Source organism: Anas acuta, chromosome 2 (genome assembly GCF_963932015.1).
Source record: "Anas acuta chromosome 2, bAnaAcu1.1, whole genome shotgun sequence".
In the NCBI taxonomy this organism is placed as follows: Eukaryota; Metazoa; Chordata; class Aves; order Anseriformes; family Anatidae; genus Anas; species Anas acuta.
Genome location: NC_088980.1, coordinates 100280022 through 100296910, shown reverse-complemented (window position 1 = coordinate 100296910; position 16889 = coordinate 100280022). Strand labels below are relative to the sequence as shown.

At 35.0% G+C, this 16889-nt stretch overlaps 1 protein-coding gene across 2 annotated transcripts in view; it reads left to right on the top strand.

Moving 5' to 3' along the window:
• The window catches only part of DOK6 (docking protein 6), a 252646-nt gene that overhangs the window by 101374 nt on the left and 134383 nt on the right, over window positions 1–16889 (top strand). For both annotated transcript variants that reach the window (XM_068671385.1, XM_068671384.1), the window contains exon 3: window positions 14904–15018. In XM_068671385.1, the coding sequence (XP_068527486.1) occupies window positions 14904–15018 (115 nt within the window). The remainder of the gene's footprint in view (window positions 1–14903; window positions 15019–16889) is intronic.

Sequence of the window (16889 nt, the reverse complement as noted above, 5' to 3'; positions counted from 1 at the left end):
CTCTAGTGTTATTGCTTTATAGTTGAGGACATGATGGTGTGTGTGTCAGTTATGTATAGTCTGCTTTTCCTATGAAAATCTATCCATGTTTTGGCTAGATTTAAAGACTTTGCAAACCTTTATTTTGTGCATGTTTGTTAGAAACACTTCTGACTTTGACAGCTAAAATGTCTCATGTCATCTGTAATGCTTCGTGTGTGATGGAAATTCAGATAATATTCTCTCTTGAGTAATGAAATGTGTTCCCCCCAGTTATTTCAGGGCTAACACCTGACATTCACTCTAATAACTATTTGTCATTTCTGAAGACTTTTGTAGGGTCAGGTATTTGAGATGAGATCACGGACACATTCTCTGTATATACCTCTTACATCTAGGTAACATGGAAAAGGAAATTATTGAATTAAAATTTAGAGAAGAAGCAGACCAAATGTTAGAGAGTGGTTAAAATAAAAATAAAAAATAAAAATAAAAAAGTAAAAGAATAAAGCACTGGCACTCTATGAGAACACCTTGTTGATTAGATATCTGGGAGAATCACAGAATGGCTGAGGTTGGAAGGGACCTTTGAAGATCACATAGTCCAACCCCCCTGCCAAGCAGGATCACCTAGAGTACATTGCACAGGATGGCATCCATGTGGGTTTTGAGTTTCTCCAGAGAAGGAGACTTCACAACCTGTTTGGGCAGCCTGTTCCAGCACTCTGTCACCCTCAGAGTAAAGAAGTATCCTCTCATATTCAGGAGAACTTCCTGTGCTTCAGTTTGTACCCATTGCCTCTCATCCTCTCACTGGGCACAAATGAATAGAGACTGGCTCCATCACCCAAAATATCAAGAGCTTCCAGCAGATGGAAACCTAGTTGATCTAGGAGAAGCTGAGATGAAAAATGCTGAAGGAAAAAAATGGAACCAAAAGATGTTGAAAAGTGTGTGTATTTTTAAGGGTAAACTGAAATCCCTTCTAGCTGATTTTACACAAAACCAAAGTGAGTGATACAGAAGTGAAAATCAGACAATGGGAGGGAGGGTGACAAGAAAGCAAACAGTATGAACATAGTTTGTCTCTTCAGCTCAATCATTTCTGGGGTAAAGAGTATCAGTGCAGTAGGATGGATGCACATTAAGTGGGGTCATTCAGATTTTTTACACAAAATCAAATTTCTGCCTCATTTGTTTTGGTAATTAGGATGGGTGTATTTCTCAGAAATTTGCCAGGAGTGGCAAATGCTGAAATAAGAAGAGCCTGTGTTTGGGAGTGTTTTAGTGCCACATACGCAGATGAATCTGGTGGAGAGGTACTTCTGAGAAAAGAGATGGGAAGTGAGGTCTCTAAAGGAGGTCTCCACTGCTCCTTGTGGAGAGATCAAAAATGAAGTGATTGAGATAGGTTTTAAAACAGTTGGGTGCTGCATGGGGTATCACACTTACTAAGCACTCCTTTGGATGTAAGTGTTGTTGAGAATTTGAATCCTGGGTATCTCAAATTCAAATTGAAAGTTTAAAGGACATTTTTTTGACTTTCATTTGTTTTCACCATACAGTTGCTCTGTTCCTTCCTTGCCAATATAATCTTCACCTCTCAGAAGTGAGGAAGGTGTGAAAGGAAATTAATATCTGTGAAACCATTAGTGTAAAACATATTTGTGTGTTGACCATTATGTTGTGGGAAGCCAGGATGTTACCACTGTAGAAAAAATGCATGAAATTATGAGAATAACAAATAATTTTTAAACTCTCTTAATAAGGGTGTGTAAGAAGATGGAGCTAGGCTTTTTTCATTGATGTCCAGTGACAGGACAAAGGGCATTGGACACAAACTGAAGAGCAGGTGGCTTCTGAACAACAGAAAGTACTTTTTCACTGCGATGCTAACCAAGAACTGGCACAGGTTGCCCAGATAGATTGTAGTGTTTCCATCCTTGAAGAGAGATAAAGGCTGTCTGGATATGATCCTGGACAACAGGTTCTAGGTGACCCTGCTCAAGCCAGGGGGTTTGGACCAGACAACATCCAGAAGTTCCTTCCAACATCCAATATTTTGTGATTCTGTGTTTTTTTCTGAGGTGAAAAATAGGAAAAATCAAATGTGATCATATAATCAACACAATGTGTATCATGATAAATATAGAAGGGCTACCAGTAAACACGTAGGTATATTTGTGTTAACACACAGCTTCAGAATCAGACCTGGTAGGACTCACTGCCATACAAGAAGACAACATGGTAGACTAGACCTATAGAACTAGTGTATAGAACTATAGAACTAGTGTATAGAACTAGAACTATTACTAATGTAATATGTATATGCTCCTTTCCTAGCCTTCAGCATTTGAGTCTATCTTTGTTGTTGTTGTTGTTGTTTCCCAATATTTTGTGTATCTATTTTCATTATATAATTGGAGAATGTAGGTATATAACATAAGGTTCATTACAAATGTTAAAGACCTAATTATCTAACATGCTATTTGCTAACACCAGCAAAGAACATTAGGTGAGGATTCTTTTTTTTCTTATTGACATTTTTTTTCATTAAATATGCTCTGAATTACGTGCAAGTGTTTTGTGGGGGTGAAGGGGAAGGGGGAAATGTTTACTATTTTGATGTAGTAATGGGAAGAGGCATACTTCCTTGTGTACTAAAAGGAAGCAGACATACAAACATTATGTTATGGTGTACCAGGGAGGGCAGACAAGTTTGTCACTGTAATTTACTTTCTTTTAATAAAGACAGATGAAATACAAGTCTTACAAGTACTAACAGTTTCATTTAAGGTTTGGATTTTATAGTGTGGAAGGATTTACAATGTAATAAAAAACAGTATTTGAAAATTGGCACAAAACTACCTAATTGTTACTTCTTCACAGAAGGAAATTTGAAATTCAAATCACTGGCTGATGAAGAAGGTTATTAAAAATTCATTAGAGCTGAAAATATAGCTGTGTGCAATTGTCATAATAGATACTCAAAATTAATTTATCCCCAGTGACAAATAAGGTAAATTCGATTGATCAGCTAACAAATTTCAGTTAATTTTATAAGCGAATGAAGTGAAAACATTTCAAAAAAAATGTCAAAAAATTAGAATTATTTCACTTAAAAAAAATCTAAAGTAATGGCAGAGTTCCTGTTCAGCATCTTTGCATCTTTCCATTTCTTCTTTCCCTTATTACTGCATATTTTTAGTTTTCTTTTGCCTCAGGTTCTCACTATGTTATTTTTCTCTCTCTTTCATTTTTCTCTTAGAGACTTCTGAACCACTTTGATTGTGTGTGTATGCACACATACACACTGAATTTAGGTTAATTTAAACTTTTTTTCTTTCTCTATATGTTAATTTTTCATCCAGTTGATGATTTTTTCTACTGAGCATGAAGAATGTCATAGTTAATCTGGTGCTCTTAAATAATTCTTTCAGAATATATGAAAAGCCTACTATGAATATATGCATTTGTGCTTAAGAAGAACAGCATCAAAATTTCAGGTTTTGCATTGGGACAGGGGGTTATTTTTAAAGACATTGAGGCAAAAAATCAACCCTTTAAAAATCAATGGATAACTTTTTAATTTTTTAGTTTTTAGTTTTTAGTATTATTATTATGTTTTTATTGTATTAATCAATGAAACAAAAAACTTAAGATAGTGGCTATCTCTTCTGTGCATTCACAAGAATGGTACCACTTGCAGATCCGCCAGCAGAGTCCTGTGTTTCTGTGGGGCTTAGTCTCCTTTGGCACAAAGTGAGCAGGGCAGAAACAAGGGGGTTCTGATGACATCCCTTCTCCTTTCCTGTCTAATGTCCTTTCTACTTTTCTCAAAATAGCTCTTGATAGCCCAGCTGATCCTCAGTATCTGAAGGGTGCCTAAAAATTGCGGTGTAAAGTACCTCTCAGTCATGTCTTGTTTTCCTCTGTGAGTATTACAGTAGAAATAAGCCAGCCTTCCCTATCTAGTTTTGACCCGAGGTTTCCCCAGGGTTTCAAGATCTGGCTTAAAGGAGCTACAGTTGAATTTTAGGGCTTTCACAGTGTCAAAGGAATATGAAGAGGAGTTAAACCTAAGGCTCAGCCACTGGCATTGTATACATCCTGAATACAGCCAAAATAATTTATGTGCATTGAAAGTTGCTTATATCCTCTACACCCCTTATTCAGTTTGTCAGGAGATAAACTGCAGTGGTACACTTCATAGCTAGTGTTATATCTCACAGTTTTGCAGTAAGAATTATGTAACTATCACTGTATTCAATTAAGTTAAATTTTGTAAGCTTGTCTTTGCTTGTAATTTGTTCTGAAATATATCCCATGTTAATAAACACTTACTTTTAATTTAGCTTATCTAACAAGATAAGTGGCAATTATTAGAGGTCAGCCAATTTAAGTACAGCAAAAAGAAGGTTTAAAGGAACTTTTAGAAAAGTAGTTTTCCCCTTTCCTCTTTACTCAAATAGCAATAGTGTGTTCCTTTTAATTAATGAATATGTTTGGGCTGAAACTAGAGAAGGTCTGGACATAATTATATACTTTGAGAATGTTACAAGTGAAAACTGAGAAATGAAAACAGATTCTAATTGTCCACTATGTCCACTATGTCCTTTTGAGGCTATTAAAACTCATATAATGATCTAATTATTTTATACATTCACTTTGAAGTATTGTCTTATAATAATTGGATAATTAAAGTACACTAATGATGATGATGATAATAAAAATAATAATAACTCTATTTTGTTTCTCAGGCATAAGAACAGTGTTACTCTTTGCATACCTAGTAACTATAGCAGGAAGTTTGATGTTAAAAGTCTCTGTTGTTTATTGTAGATGAAATTTAGGAAGATAATTGGGAAGTCTGTTTTATTTCAGTTGTGAATCATCTCTGCATGGTGTTATATTTCAAGTGTGAATCTGGGTTCCAAAGTGCAGTCTTTTAGTATTAAAGTATTAGTTATTTTAAACTTTGCCAACACTCACTTTTACAGAGGTCTTCCACCCCACACACCCCACCCCACCCCCCATTTTTAGAGGTACAATAACATAGCAGTCTGATATTCTTTGCACATTGAAATGAAGGGTCAAATTGGAAAACATATTTCAAAGATTCTTTAGGATAGCAGGGAAACTGGATTGGAGAGAACTGTTTTTTGTTGATGATATTGTGTTTTGTTTTGTTTTGTTTTGTTTGTTGTTGGTTTTTTTTTGTTCTTTTGTTTGTTTGTTTGTTTTTGTTTTTGTTTTGTTTCATTTTGTTGTTGTTTGTTTGTCTTTTAATTTTTATTACAAATGATAATGATTGCCTATAAAAATACTCTTTAAAATGTGCAGGCATTTCTTCTTCAGAATGTATTTAAAAATCCTTATTAAGGGAAGAGGTGCATGTTCACAGGAACTGATCAGATTTTAACTATTGCTTTAAAACACCAGCCTAACCTCTCCCTTCCCCCCCACCCCAATAAATAAATAAATAGAATGGTTGATTTTATACATTATGGAGATGTTCTTCAGTTCTTGAATTCTTGCAGTATTACAGCAGCAAAGTTTGAGAGAAAATAACTCGGCCTGACAAAAAACTAATTTTCATCTATTAAAAGTAGATAGCATGACAATATGTTTATTCTTCCTTGATAGGTTTGATTTATACAATGTGAAATGTTGCAGAATTTGAAGTGGCTTAACAAAAGCTAATATAATTAGTTTGTGTTCTATCCTTAATTGTTTTAGATTTCATTGAGAAAAAAGAAAAAAGTTTGCTTATATGGTAAGTGGCCAATTAGAATGCAGCATAAGTCTGGGTCCTGAGATGGTAACCCTTTTACAAATCACCAATAGTGACACTTAGCAATACGTAGCAATAGTGATGACTTAGAAAAAGGAGAGAGTTGAGGTGAAGATTAACAATTTATCTTTCTTTTATATTTATTTAAGGTCTGAGATTTTTTTAAAACGGTTACTGTATTTGATAACATACATTTGTGCACATACATCCTCTAAAAATACCGATTTTGTTTTTAATTTTTTTAAAGCTTGATTATATTTCAAGGGCAAAAAGATATGATTCAATATCTCTCTGCTATCAGACATATACATATCCCATCAAACTTTATGTTCTTGCCCTCACATTACTTATCCTGATCTATTTTGAATATATGCATTCATTCTGTCCCTATTGTTTTGTTTCTGTAATCCACCTTTTAAGTGATCAGATAAAATTCTTGCTGCTATATAAGTATGGTCTCCATTTAGGGCTTGCAATAATTAACATAATTTACTTGGTAGCAGTTTCTTAAACCCTTATTCCTCTGAAATGGCAGCTGGAGACCTGCCCCAGAGGCATAATGTGGAGGTTGATATGCCTTTCTTTGGCAAAATTCCTGGAGAGCGTTGTTACCATAACAACTCATCATCTTCCAGGGATAAATCTGCATGCAGAGACGGGAAAAACTGTTCTGTCTTTTCTGTGAGTTTATATTGCTTTTGTATGATCTATTCCTCCACTTTTCTGATCTCTTAATTTCTCTTTTCCATTCTCTTCCTTCTCTAGTCTGGCGTTTTAAGTTTTGCTGTTCTTTCATGCAATATTTTTTTTTCTGCCTCTTAGCACTTTTTTCCCTCAAGTCTTGTTTTTCAGTCTCTTGCATCATGTTCCTATTCTTGATCATCATGTGATGCTCTTGTGCAGGATGAACTATACTGAAGTCAGGAAACCGTGTTTCACCTTAAATTCTCTGAACGTTTTAATACCATATGGATTTACCCAAACCCCTAAAGGTCCCAAAAGACTTGCAGATCTTTTAGCATCCCTTTCTTAGGCTCATAGGTTCATTCAGATGTGAATGGACCTCAGGAAGTCTGTAGTCCAACCTCCTACTCATAGCAGGGCCAACTCTGAGGTCAGATCTGGTTACTCTGAGCTTTGTCCAGTTGGTTATAAACCCCCCCAGAAATGGAGACCGCACAGCCTCTCCAAGCCACCTGTCCCACTGACAGGCTGTCCTTGTGGGGAAAACGTTACTTTTTACATCCAGCCTGGACACCTCTAGTCTCAGTTTATGCCCATTGTCCCTATCCCTTCCACCATGCACAGCTGTGAAGGGACTGGCTCCATCTCCTCACCTCTGTGCGAACACTGGGGGCTGTTATTAGATGCCCCTGAAACTGTCCCTGCTCCAGGCTGGAGCAGCCCACAGCCCCACAGAGCAGGAGCACTGAGTGTTTTGGGGGCACTGTGTTCAGCTTGCCCTGATCTATCAGTTATATTGGGGTCCCAATTTTGTAATCCCAGAGGTCTTTATGATTTTCAGGCAGTGATTTTTTTTTTTTTTCTTTCCTCAAGCCAAAGCCACATCTGTCTTTGTCTGAAACAGTAACAAGACTTCTACTCTGTGGCAATTGGATTTAACCATGTGAAAGGAGCCCCAGCTAACTGCAGATAGGATGACTGAAAACTGAGCTAAGGGAGATTTTTTTTTTTTCCTTTGGGTTACTCCTCTTTGTATTCTGTTCATCTGCAGTGGGCTGGTATCTGCTTTTTGTAGAGTGACAGCAGCATTCAGTGTGACTGGCATATAGGTGGCTCCTATCCCCTTTTCCTGTTATAGTTATGAAAGTTAACATAGCTATTGCTTTATATATTGCTCTCTTCTTATTTCTGGCTTAAGGTTGTTCTCAGCTGCCTGGGCATCACTTGCTAGAGCTCCTTCTCTTTGCCACTGTGTTGGCTTTTGCTCTGTTTTATTAATGCACCGCAGATGGTAGTATGCGGGCCATTATTTAGAAATAAAAGGGTGAACAGTTACATTTTGTAGCACGCTCTTCTGCTTCTAATTTTGCTAGTTAGAAATTAAATGACAGGAAGGTAGTGCACAATGCAATACAAAATCAGAATTATGTAAATTCAGACCTTTTCTTCTGACCAAGCAATTTCCAGGACTCTGCACAGCGGAAATAATATTAAATAGCTGGAATCTTAGAATCATTTCCCTCCCCATTTCATATGGGAGGCATATGTTTGGAAGAAATCAAGTGGGATACATCCCAGAATATCCCACTTGAGATTTTATGCATTTTTATGCATTTTTTTTCCTTCCTTTCTGGCCCTCCTTCTTATTTACTGTGGAATTTTTAATTTAATTTAATTTATTTATTTATTTATTTATTTATTTATTGGTAGTGAGATGGATGTAATATCCTATTTGGAAGTCATGTTTCTATAATTGTAGAAGATTTATCCAACCTATTTAAATGTACAAATTGAGCACCAGCATCCTAGTATACATGTAGTCTTCACATGTTTATGTGACACAGAAGTGGATACTGCAGGTCCTAGATAAGCCCATCCATTTTTAAAATGTTCCCTGACCAGAACAGATTTTAGTATAATAAACAAATAAATGTCCAGTGTAGGTCAGTGATAAATTATGATGGATTCAAGAGAAAGTGGAATGAATTGTTCCTAAAAGTCGCTCGCTCTGAAAAGAACTAAATGCATTTCCAAAGAAAATGATCAGTAAAATGTGAAATTACATTGACAAGAAGCAATAGAACACAGTTAATCTGAGTCTTTATTTAAATTAAATGTATTTTGAAATTTAATAGTATTTCATATCTAATAAGATAAGGAAAATGCAAAAATAAAAATAAAAAAAGCATACATGAAATAGCATGCTTTAATTTAAATTACGTTGACAGGGACTGTTTAGTCATATTGTCATATCAAATATTTTGCTAAAATAATGGAAATATAATTATTTCCTGTCATTTACTTAGATTACAACTGTACTTCCAAAAGGAAGACTGTAGATTGCTATAACATGGGCCACAGACTCCCAAACAGAAAAAAATGTGATTTTTTTCCCTACTTGAAAATAAGCTCTTGACATGCTGAATTGTTACAGCTGGAGCTCAAACTAATAGAGTTATGAAATGTCACATAAAGGTAAGGTTTAAAGTACCTTTAGAAGGACCAGAAGTTTTTTATCAGCAATGTATTATCTGATCTTGCTATGCAGACGTAATTGTAATTTGAGGTTGGATCTACTATTAAGAGTTTTTTGTTTGTTTGTTTGTTTGTTTGTTTTCCGTTTAAGAGTTCTGAGTACTTTCCTTGATCATCATCCCACATCTGTATATCTTGCTTGGACTTAGGCTATTGCTACTTGCCACTGTAGACTATCTTACGATAGTTTTATTTTATAATAGAATTATTTACTAGGAATCCACAGCATGAATTTGCTGAAATAAGGTGATAGTTGTTTCAGCTAAGGAGAAGTTAGGTTAGGCTTCTGAAATCAGGATGGTGTTTTAGATCTTTCCCAAGTCCGTCAACGCAGAAATTTATGTAATCTGAAAAGGCCAGTCCTTTACTTTTACATGTAGTTCAGTCCTCTGGTATTAGGCAATACTTGGAAATTCTGGCAGAGAATAGGAAATGGAAGCATTTATGCTAATAGTGTTAGTGTAAAATTTGGGATCTGCATGAAAGGTGAATTATGTTCCTGTGGACATCTTAGGGTACAAATGATTATCCTATGACATAAGATAGCAAAAATCTTCAAGGAAACTAAAATTTTTATTTTCTTATGGAGATTATAAATTCTTCCTCTCACCCTCTCATCTTTTTTGAGTATAGGTGAGATCCTATATCAAAACAAAGTTTTTTTTTATGAGTTTTGGGTCCATCTGCAGACAAGGATAAACAAAAATGGTGATGATAAGTGGAAGCGCGTCTTGAAGCAATCTTGAAATGACTATGAAGTGTCCTGGATATGTGAGAAATGGCAGCAGGAAACTAACTACAGTTTTATTTTCATTCTTGCTCAATGTTTAGGGTTCCTCTGTAAAGAAGTTTTGCATTTTGGTGAACAATCTGAGGCTCACCAAAAAAAATTTGTGTGCAGATCAAGTACATTTCTCTTCCTGAGGCTATGCTGGTGATTACTTATGTTGATGTAGAAATTTTGTGGTAATATAAATTCAGGACTATAACAGCAAGCAAGCTACAGAAACCAAAACTAATGGGTTGCACTGAGATACTGTTACAAGCTGAGCCTGGCCTAATTTTGCAATGTCAGAACTGCCTATACCTATCCCAGAATATCCTCTACCACGGAGATCTTCAGTCTTAGGTCCTTTTTCACCAAATCTTAAATGAAAGGAAAGGAGATAGATGTCTCTTCTATAGCGATGTCAGAAAGTCCCACTAAGAATGAAAATAAAAATAAAATAAATTAAAAAAAAGCTTTTGTATATGAAGAAAAATCAACAACAACAAAAATCTTGGCAAAGAAAGTTTGTTTAAATTAACTATTTATTTATTTATTATTTATAAATAAATTTATTATTTATTAACTATAAATTAACTATTACCTATATTCTTTTCTTAAACCAGTGTTCATTGTAATCTTAGAAAAAAATAAAATGGTTTTAGAGATTGACAAAATCAAGAAACCAAGTAGAAGTGAAACCCAAGGAAATGTGTGTGTAGGATGCTGAGTGATGGACATATGAGGCGGGAGTGAGGAGTAGGAGAACTGAGAAGAAGGCCAGGTGCTAGGAGTCCCTTACATGTACCACAATGAGTTCCATATGGAGGCATGCACTAAGTGATAGAAGAGAAAAGCTCTAAGTTAACGTACTAAAATTAGTAAAAACATGTAAGCTATATAGTCATAGCTTAATAAAAAAGGATCTATTTTGCTTAATAGAAGAAATCACAAAAGCTAAGGGTAGGCAACAAGTCCATTTGCAAGATTACTCACAAAACGGGTAATAGGGTAATAATTTGTTGTTGAAGTTTATTCTTGCTTTGGTGTAGAGGGACATAACTGTGGTAAGGAAGGTGTTGGCAGGGGAGGAAAATAAGAAAAATGATTTTCATCTTTTTTATTTATTTATTTTGCTTTTACTAATATACCATTTTTTAGGCAAATTTTAATCCCACTATTTTTATATTTCCACCTGTATTGTGTAAAGTCTAGGCTGGGCTCTTCAGCCCATATGAATACATATGGGCTGAAGAGCTTCCTTATGATACAGTTTTACTAATGGTCTATTAATGGTTTACTAATAGTAGATAATTCCAGAATACTATATTTTTATTGTAAAAAACAGCAGTATTTTCAGTGAATTAGCTTTTTGACACAAATATAAATAGTTGCAATTTCCTTATAAAAAGTTTTTTTTTAATATATTGAAATTTTGAACTTCTAAAAATCACTGAGATAGAGCAGTCTAGTTGCCAAACCAAAATTTGTTTTTCATTCATACAAAATAATATAAATTCTAAGGTGTTTATTTTTTTAATTGCAAACATTCAGTGTGTAGAAAAATGATTCATGCTTCATTGGCATTAAACCCAGAATTCAGGGTTTGATTAACTTCAGATCTCTCTAGCTGTGGGAGGAAAGACTTTCACAGCATTATTACTCTCGTCTCTGTCTTTCTGCTCTAATTGTGAAGGGAAGCATACAATATAATTTCAAAAGGTGAATATGGAAGCAAAAATTCATGCCTCCAATTGATATTAAAAGTTACATATTCAATAGAAGTCATATTTTTTAGCATGACCTCTCTGTTAATGTCAACTCATATTTCTGTGATGTTAACTGTTGTCTGTTTCCTATAGATAAAACTAGAGCAGTTTCTGTAACTTGTGTCGTTTGATTTACATGAGCCAACAAAGTTCCCTTGCCACAAAGAAGGCTAGCAGTATCTAGGGCTGCATTAGTCACAGTATTACTAACAGGTCAAGGGAGGTGGTATTTCCCCTCTACTCAGCAGCACTGGTGAGGCCACACCTGGTGTACTGGGACCAGTTCTGGATTCCCCAGTACAAGAGAGACATGGACATACTGGAGAGAGTCCAATGAAGGGCCACAAAGATGATGAAGGGATTGGAGCATCTCTGCTATGAGTAGAAACTGAGACAGCTGGTACTGTTCAACCTGGAGAAGGGAAAGCTTGGGGAGATCTCATTAATGTCTATAAATACCTGAAGCGAGGGTGCAAGGAAGACAGAGGCCACAGGAACAAACTGAAACATAGTAGGTTCCCTCTGAGCATCAGGAAGCACTTTTTTTTTTTTTTATTGTGAGGGTAACCAAGCACTGGGAAATGTGGAATTTCCCTCCTTGGAGATATTTATAAGCCATCTGGACATGGCCCTGGGCAACCAGCTCTAGGTATCCCTGCTTAAGCAGTTGGACCAGATGACCTCCATAGGTCCCTTGCAACCTCAACTGTTCTGTAATTCTGTGATATTCATTACTTTCTCAGATATAGTAATGGGACTGTGTCCTAAAGCTGAGTTCCTGTTTCACTTTTCTTTTTTTCTATGTTTGCCTAATTATTTTTTTAACTGACCTCTGTATAAATTCCTTTTATCCATAGATTGTTATAATGAAATCAGTATTATTTCAAGATCTTCAGTTCTTATAAAACAAAGTATTTCAAGGCGTAAGATATGATGTACTTAAAAAAAAAAATAATCATTTTTTTTTTTTAACTGCCAGAAATACATGTATTTTGGCTACTCATGTTAAACCATTAAAACATTTGATGAGAAAAGTTATATCTCACAATATCTCATGATAGTTTGAAACAAGTCAATTATTTTTGAAGGACGTACACAAGAGAAATGTGACCTGCATGAAACTCTGAATGGCTCTAAAAAAATGTTTTGTTTTGTTTTATTTTTATTTTTTTTTAAAAAAACAAAACTCTTCTTCCCCTGAATTGAAACGGCTTTTCTTCACTTGTCTTGCATTTTGTTCTACTGAATCTCTCGTGTGGGCACTGAAGAGCAGAATGTCAAAATTTGGTGCTGTTTTGATAGTCTTGTTCTGACATGAAGTTCCCACCAGCACATAAAATAAAATTGTGGGTTTTGTTCATTTCATGCTGACAGTATTTCCAAGTGTATAAATGGTCTTACATAGAAAATGTTCTGTCAATATTAAATTAAATCAGCTTTATGTACTGATCAACAAGACAACCCATAAAATCATCTTTACAGATAGGTATGTATGCCTCCTTCGTTGTCTGCAGTTACCAAAGTCTGAACAAAAATTACTGTGAATGTTATGTTACTTTGGTGTCAGCAATGTAAACTTTGTTTTGGATCCATTATTAAACTTATAAGCATTGAAGGACTTTTTGTAATCTTTAACACTTGAATGTTAAAGAAAATAATATGTCTTTACTGTCTGAGAGAGATTGATAGAATGTTTAATATGTCCTCTTGTCACTATTCAAAGCGTTTGTTTTCTTTCCTGTTATTCTGACATTTACTCTTCTTAATGTAACAAGACTTAAGATTGTTTTGTATATTATGAACAGTCATACACATTCTCTGAATAAGACAGTGGCATTTAGTATTCAGACCCTCTCTTGCCCTCTAAGCAAAAATAAAAATAAATAATAATAATAATAATAAAAGAACAAAGAGAGAGAGAAATAAATGATTTCTTGCAAAGCCCGATTGTGTTAGGAACCCAATGGCAATGCAAGTGCCCATGTCCAGAAAAGGCCAAAAGGTCACCTTGGGGAAACTACAGGTCTGACAACCTCACCTTAGCCCATGGGAAGAACCACGTTAAAACACATTTCTAAAACACATTTCTAGGCATGTGAATGAGAATTGGGAAAAGATGGCATCAGTTCACCAAGGGTAAATAATACCTGACCAATCTATCTATGATTAAATCACAGGATTTGGGAATGAGAACAGTGGTTGTTATTGAGTACCTCTAATTTAGCAAAGCTGAAGACATTGTCAAACTAGAGTGAATTTTGCTGAAATCAAGATCTCAACAACACCCATACAGTCCATTTAATGCTTTGTCTCAATTTCTTACCCTGGCTTCTTGATGGCTGACCCTGCCTGACATCTGCTCTCAATCTTTTTAGGAATTGCCCTAGCATGCTTTTTTTATTTGTTTTACTGCACCATATAAAGCCTGCCTCATAAAAAAAACATTCTTCCAAGTATCTTAAAAGGAATGCTAGAGCTACACACAGGGATCATCAGAACTCAAAAATAAATAAATAAAACCCCACCCACTTGTAGTCCATTTTTTCCCCATGGGTGACATTTGAAAGAAATTAATTCTGCCTGAGGCAGATGTTCTGCCTGGGTGGAAAACCTAACTATAAACAGATAAAGTTTGCCCAGAGTTACAAGTAACCAAGAACATTTTACGATAAGTGCTAAGCAGCTTAATATAGGCTGTGCTACCAACCCAAGTTGTAATAACATGTTCTTCTTCCATTTTTGTTAATTATAGTTATCTACTTGCATTAAAGGAAGCTGGAGATAGATTGGATTGCTTATGCTGTAAATTTGCTCTCGGAGTTTTTTTAATTGATAAGCTTTTCTAATATTTGGAAAATAAAATAAATTTGTTAGTTCTGATGAGGATGACAATTACACTCTAAAGAAATGAAGATCTATCTGCACAAATGTAGTGATATTAATTGGCATGATCACTGAGTTACTTGCCTGAACCTATAATACACTGTTGTTTCTACATTAGGTATATATTTAATGTAGATTTTGAAACTTATAAAAGTTGTATGAATGTAGAAATTGAAAAATTATTATAAAGTATCACAAGACTCTTAGTATCATTGTAGTGTCTGTGTTTTCAAGCAGAAATTTATTATTAAAATATACTTCACTTTTTGATATATTGAATTTTATAGAATGTTTTACAACTTTAAACAGTAGTTATTTATTTCTTTTTGTCAATGACAAACCTACAAATTTAGCTAGCCTTAGTGGGGGGAGGGGGAAGTGGGGGGGGGTGGATATAGGGAATATAGACTGTAGTAAAAATTGAGTTGTGGTAGTCAGTATTCTTATTTGTGTTATTTATAAAATGACCTAAAATATTTTTCTTCATTTTAAGGTAACAGAGCTGCACAATATCAAAAACATAACTAGATTGCCTCGAGAGACAAAGAAGCATGCAGTGGCAATTATCTTTCATGATGAGACGTCAAAGACATTTGCGTGTGAGTCAGGTAAGCAATTGATATTGCATCTTGAGCTTGATGAAATCAAGTTACACATCAAAGCCTTGCTCAGATGAATTAACTTAAAACACCAGAGAGAATTCCTAAAGTTAAAGAAATGTGTTATAAACAAGAATTCTGGTGTTTGGGGTTTATGTTTTGGGGTATCTTTTTGTGTTTTTGTTTGTTTGTTTGTTTGTTTTTCTCTTTGTTTTTGTTTGTTTGTTTGTTTTGTAATATAATTTGGGAGGTGTTGGGGGTGTTATAGAGCTCTTTCCTCCATTACTCATCTTTGACTGCACCTAGATGGCCTAAAGACTGGAGATTTTCATCTAAACTTGTAAAAATGAGTAAACATTACCTATGGGGTATTATTAAGTCAAGATGTGAAACATACCCTTTTTTTTTTTTTTTTTTACTAAGTTTTGCTATAGGCACTTGCTAAGCTTATAATTATCATTCCATTGCAAAGAGGTAAATAACAGCTAAAACCCCAGGATATAGTAAAGCTGGATGTCAAGTAGTCTGCAGTTTGTACAGCTACATAGTATAATGAGTGAGTTAAATTGAGAGCAGAATTGGGAATCGTGGTACATAATGACAGGTAGTTATTGTGAGACACCGAATGCTGCACTATTAAAGTGCACTGTTTTCTTGTTTGGAAATGCATGTATATATACATCTATGTCTGTGTCCTACAGAATAGTTAACTTGATTTTTATTTTTTTAATTAGATTTGTTACTAATGAGATTTCTGTTGTTGTTGTTGTTGTTTGTTTGTTTGTTTGTTTTAATTGACATATTTGAAACTGTGCATTTTAAAATATCTTTAAATTTTCATACAAATATTGCATGGTTTACAATCTTAGTTAAGTACAATCAAGTATTTTCAAGCATTGATCTGTTTATCCCATCATGAAAGACAGATTGACAGAAAAACTTTTGTTTTTATAATTTAAATTTAAAAACACAAACATAGAAAAATAATGGCTTCCTAGGATCAGATAGCTGTTCATTAGATAAGTATTTCACATTAAATTCTTCAGTTCCTTATGTGTGTAAATATTAATGACTCTCTACCTTAACATGATTAATAACCTAATAAAAGCATTTACATTATATTTCAACAGCACAGAAATCACTTCTACAGAAATGTTTCCATTTGCCAACACATGCATTCCCCTTGTTTTCTAATGAAAAGGTCTTATTCCTTCCCTAGAGTTACTATAGTGCAGATATATTTTAAAGTGACAACTTTTTGATAGCTTAGGAATGTTTCACCAAAGGAGAAAATCTAAGAAAGTTCAGGCTGTTTGGCGCTCTCATCCCTCTCTTCTATAAAAGATATGATGTACCTTCTCAATCTTGAACCCAGCTGTGTATAAAAGATGCAGGTACCTTAAGGTGATAACAAGATACCAGTATTAGACACTCTACCTTAAGATTATGTTCTGTGTAGAGCTGTGTTTTGAGTGAATGGAGTCTTGGATAAAGTGACAATCCGGTGGAGAACTTGTCGGCAGACATCAGAGGACAGACCAGCACAGCTGATGTTGTAGTACATTTCTGCTATAGACCTGCTCATCAACAAGGGGAGACAGATGAAGCCTTCTTAAGGCAGGTGGAGAAGGCCACACAGTCCCAGGCCTTGGTACTGTTGGGTAACTTAAGCACACCAATATCTTCTGGAAGGCCAATACAGATGGACAAAACCAATCTGGATTATTGGAACATATTGAAGATAATTTCTTGATGCAGTTGATCAATAAACTGGTGATAGGCAATGCTCTGTTCAGGGATCTGCTTGTCAGAATCCTGTGGGGAACTGTCCTGGAGAGCAAAGGGGCCCAGAAGAACAGGCTAATCTTCAAGGACAGCCT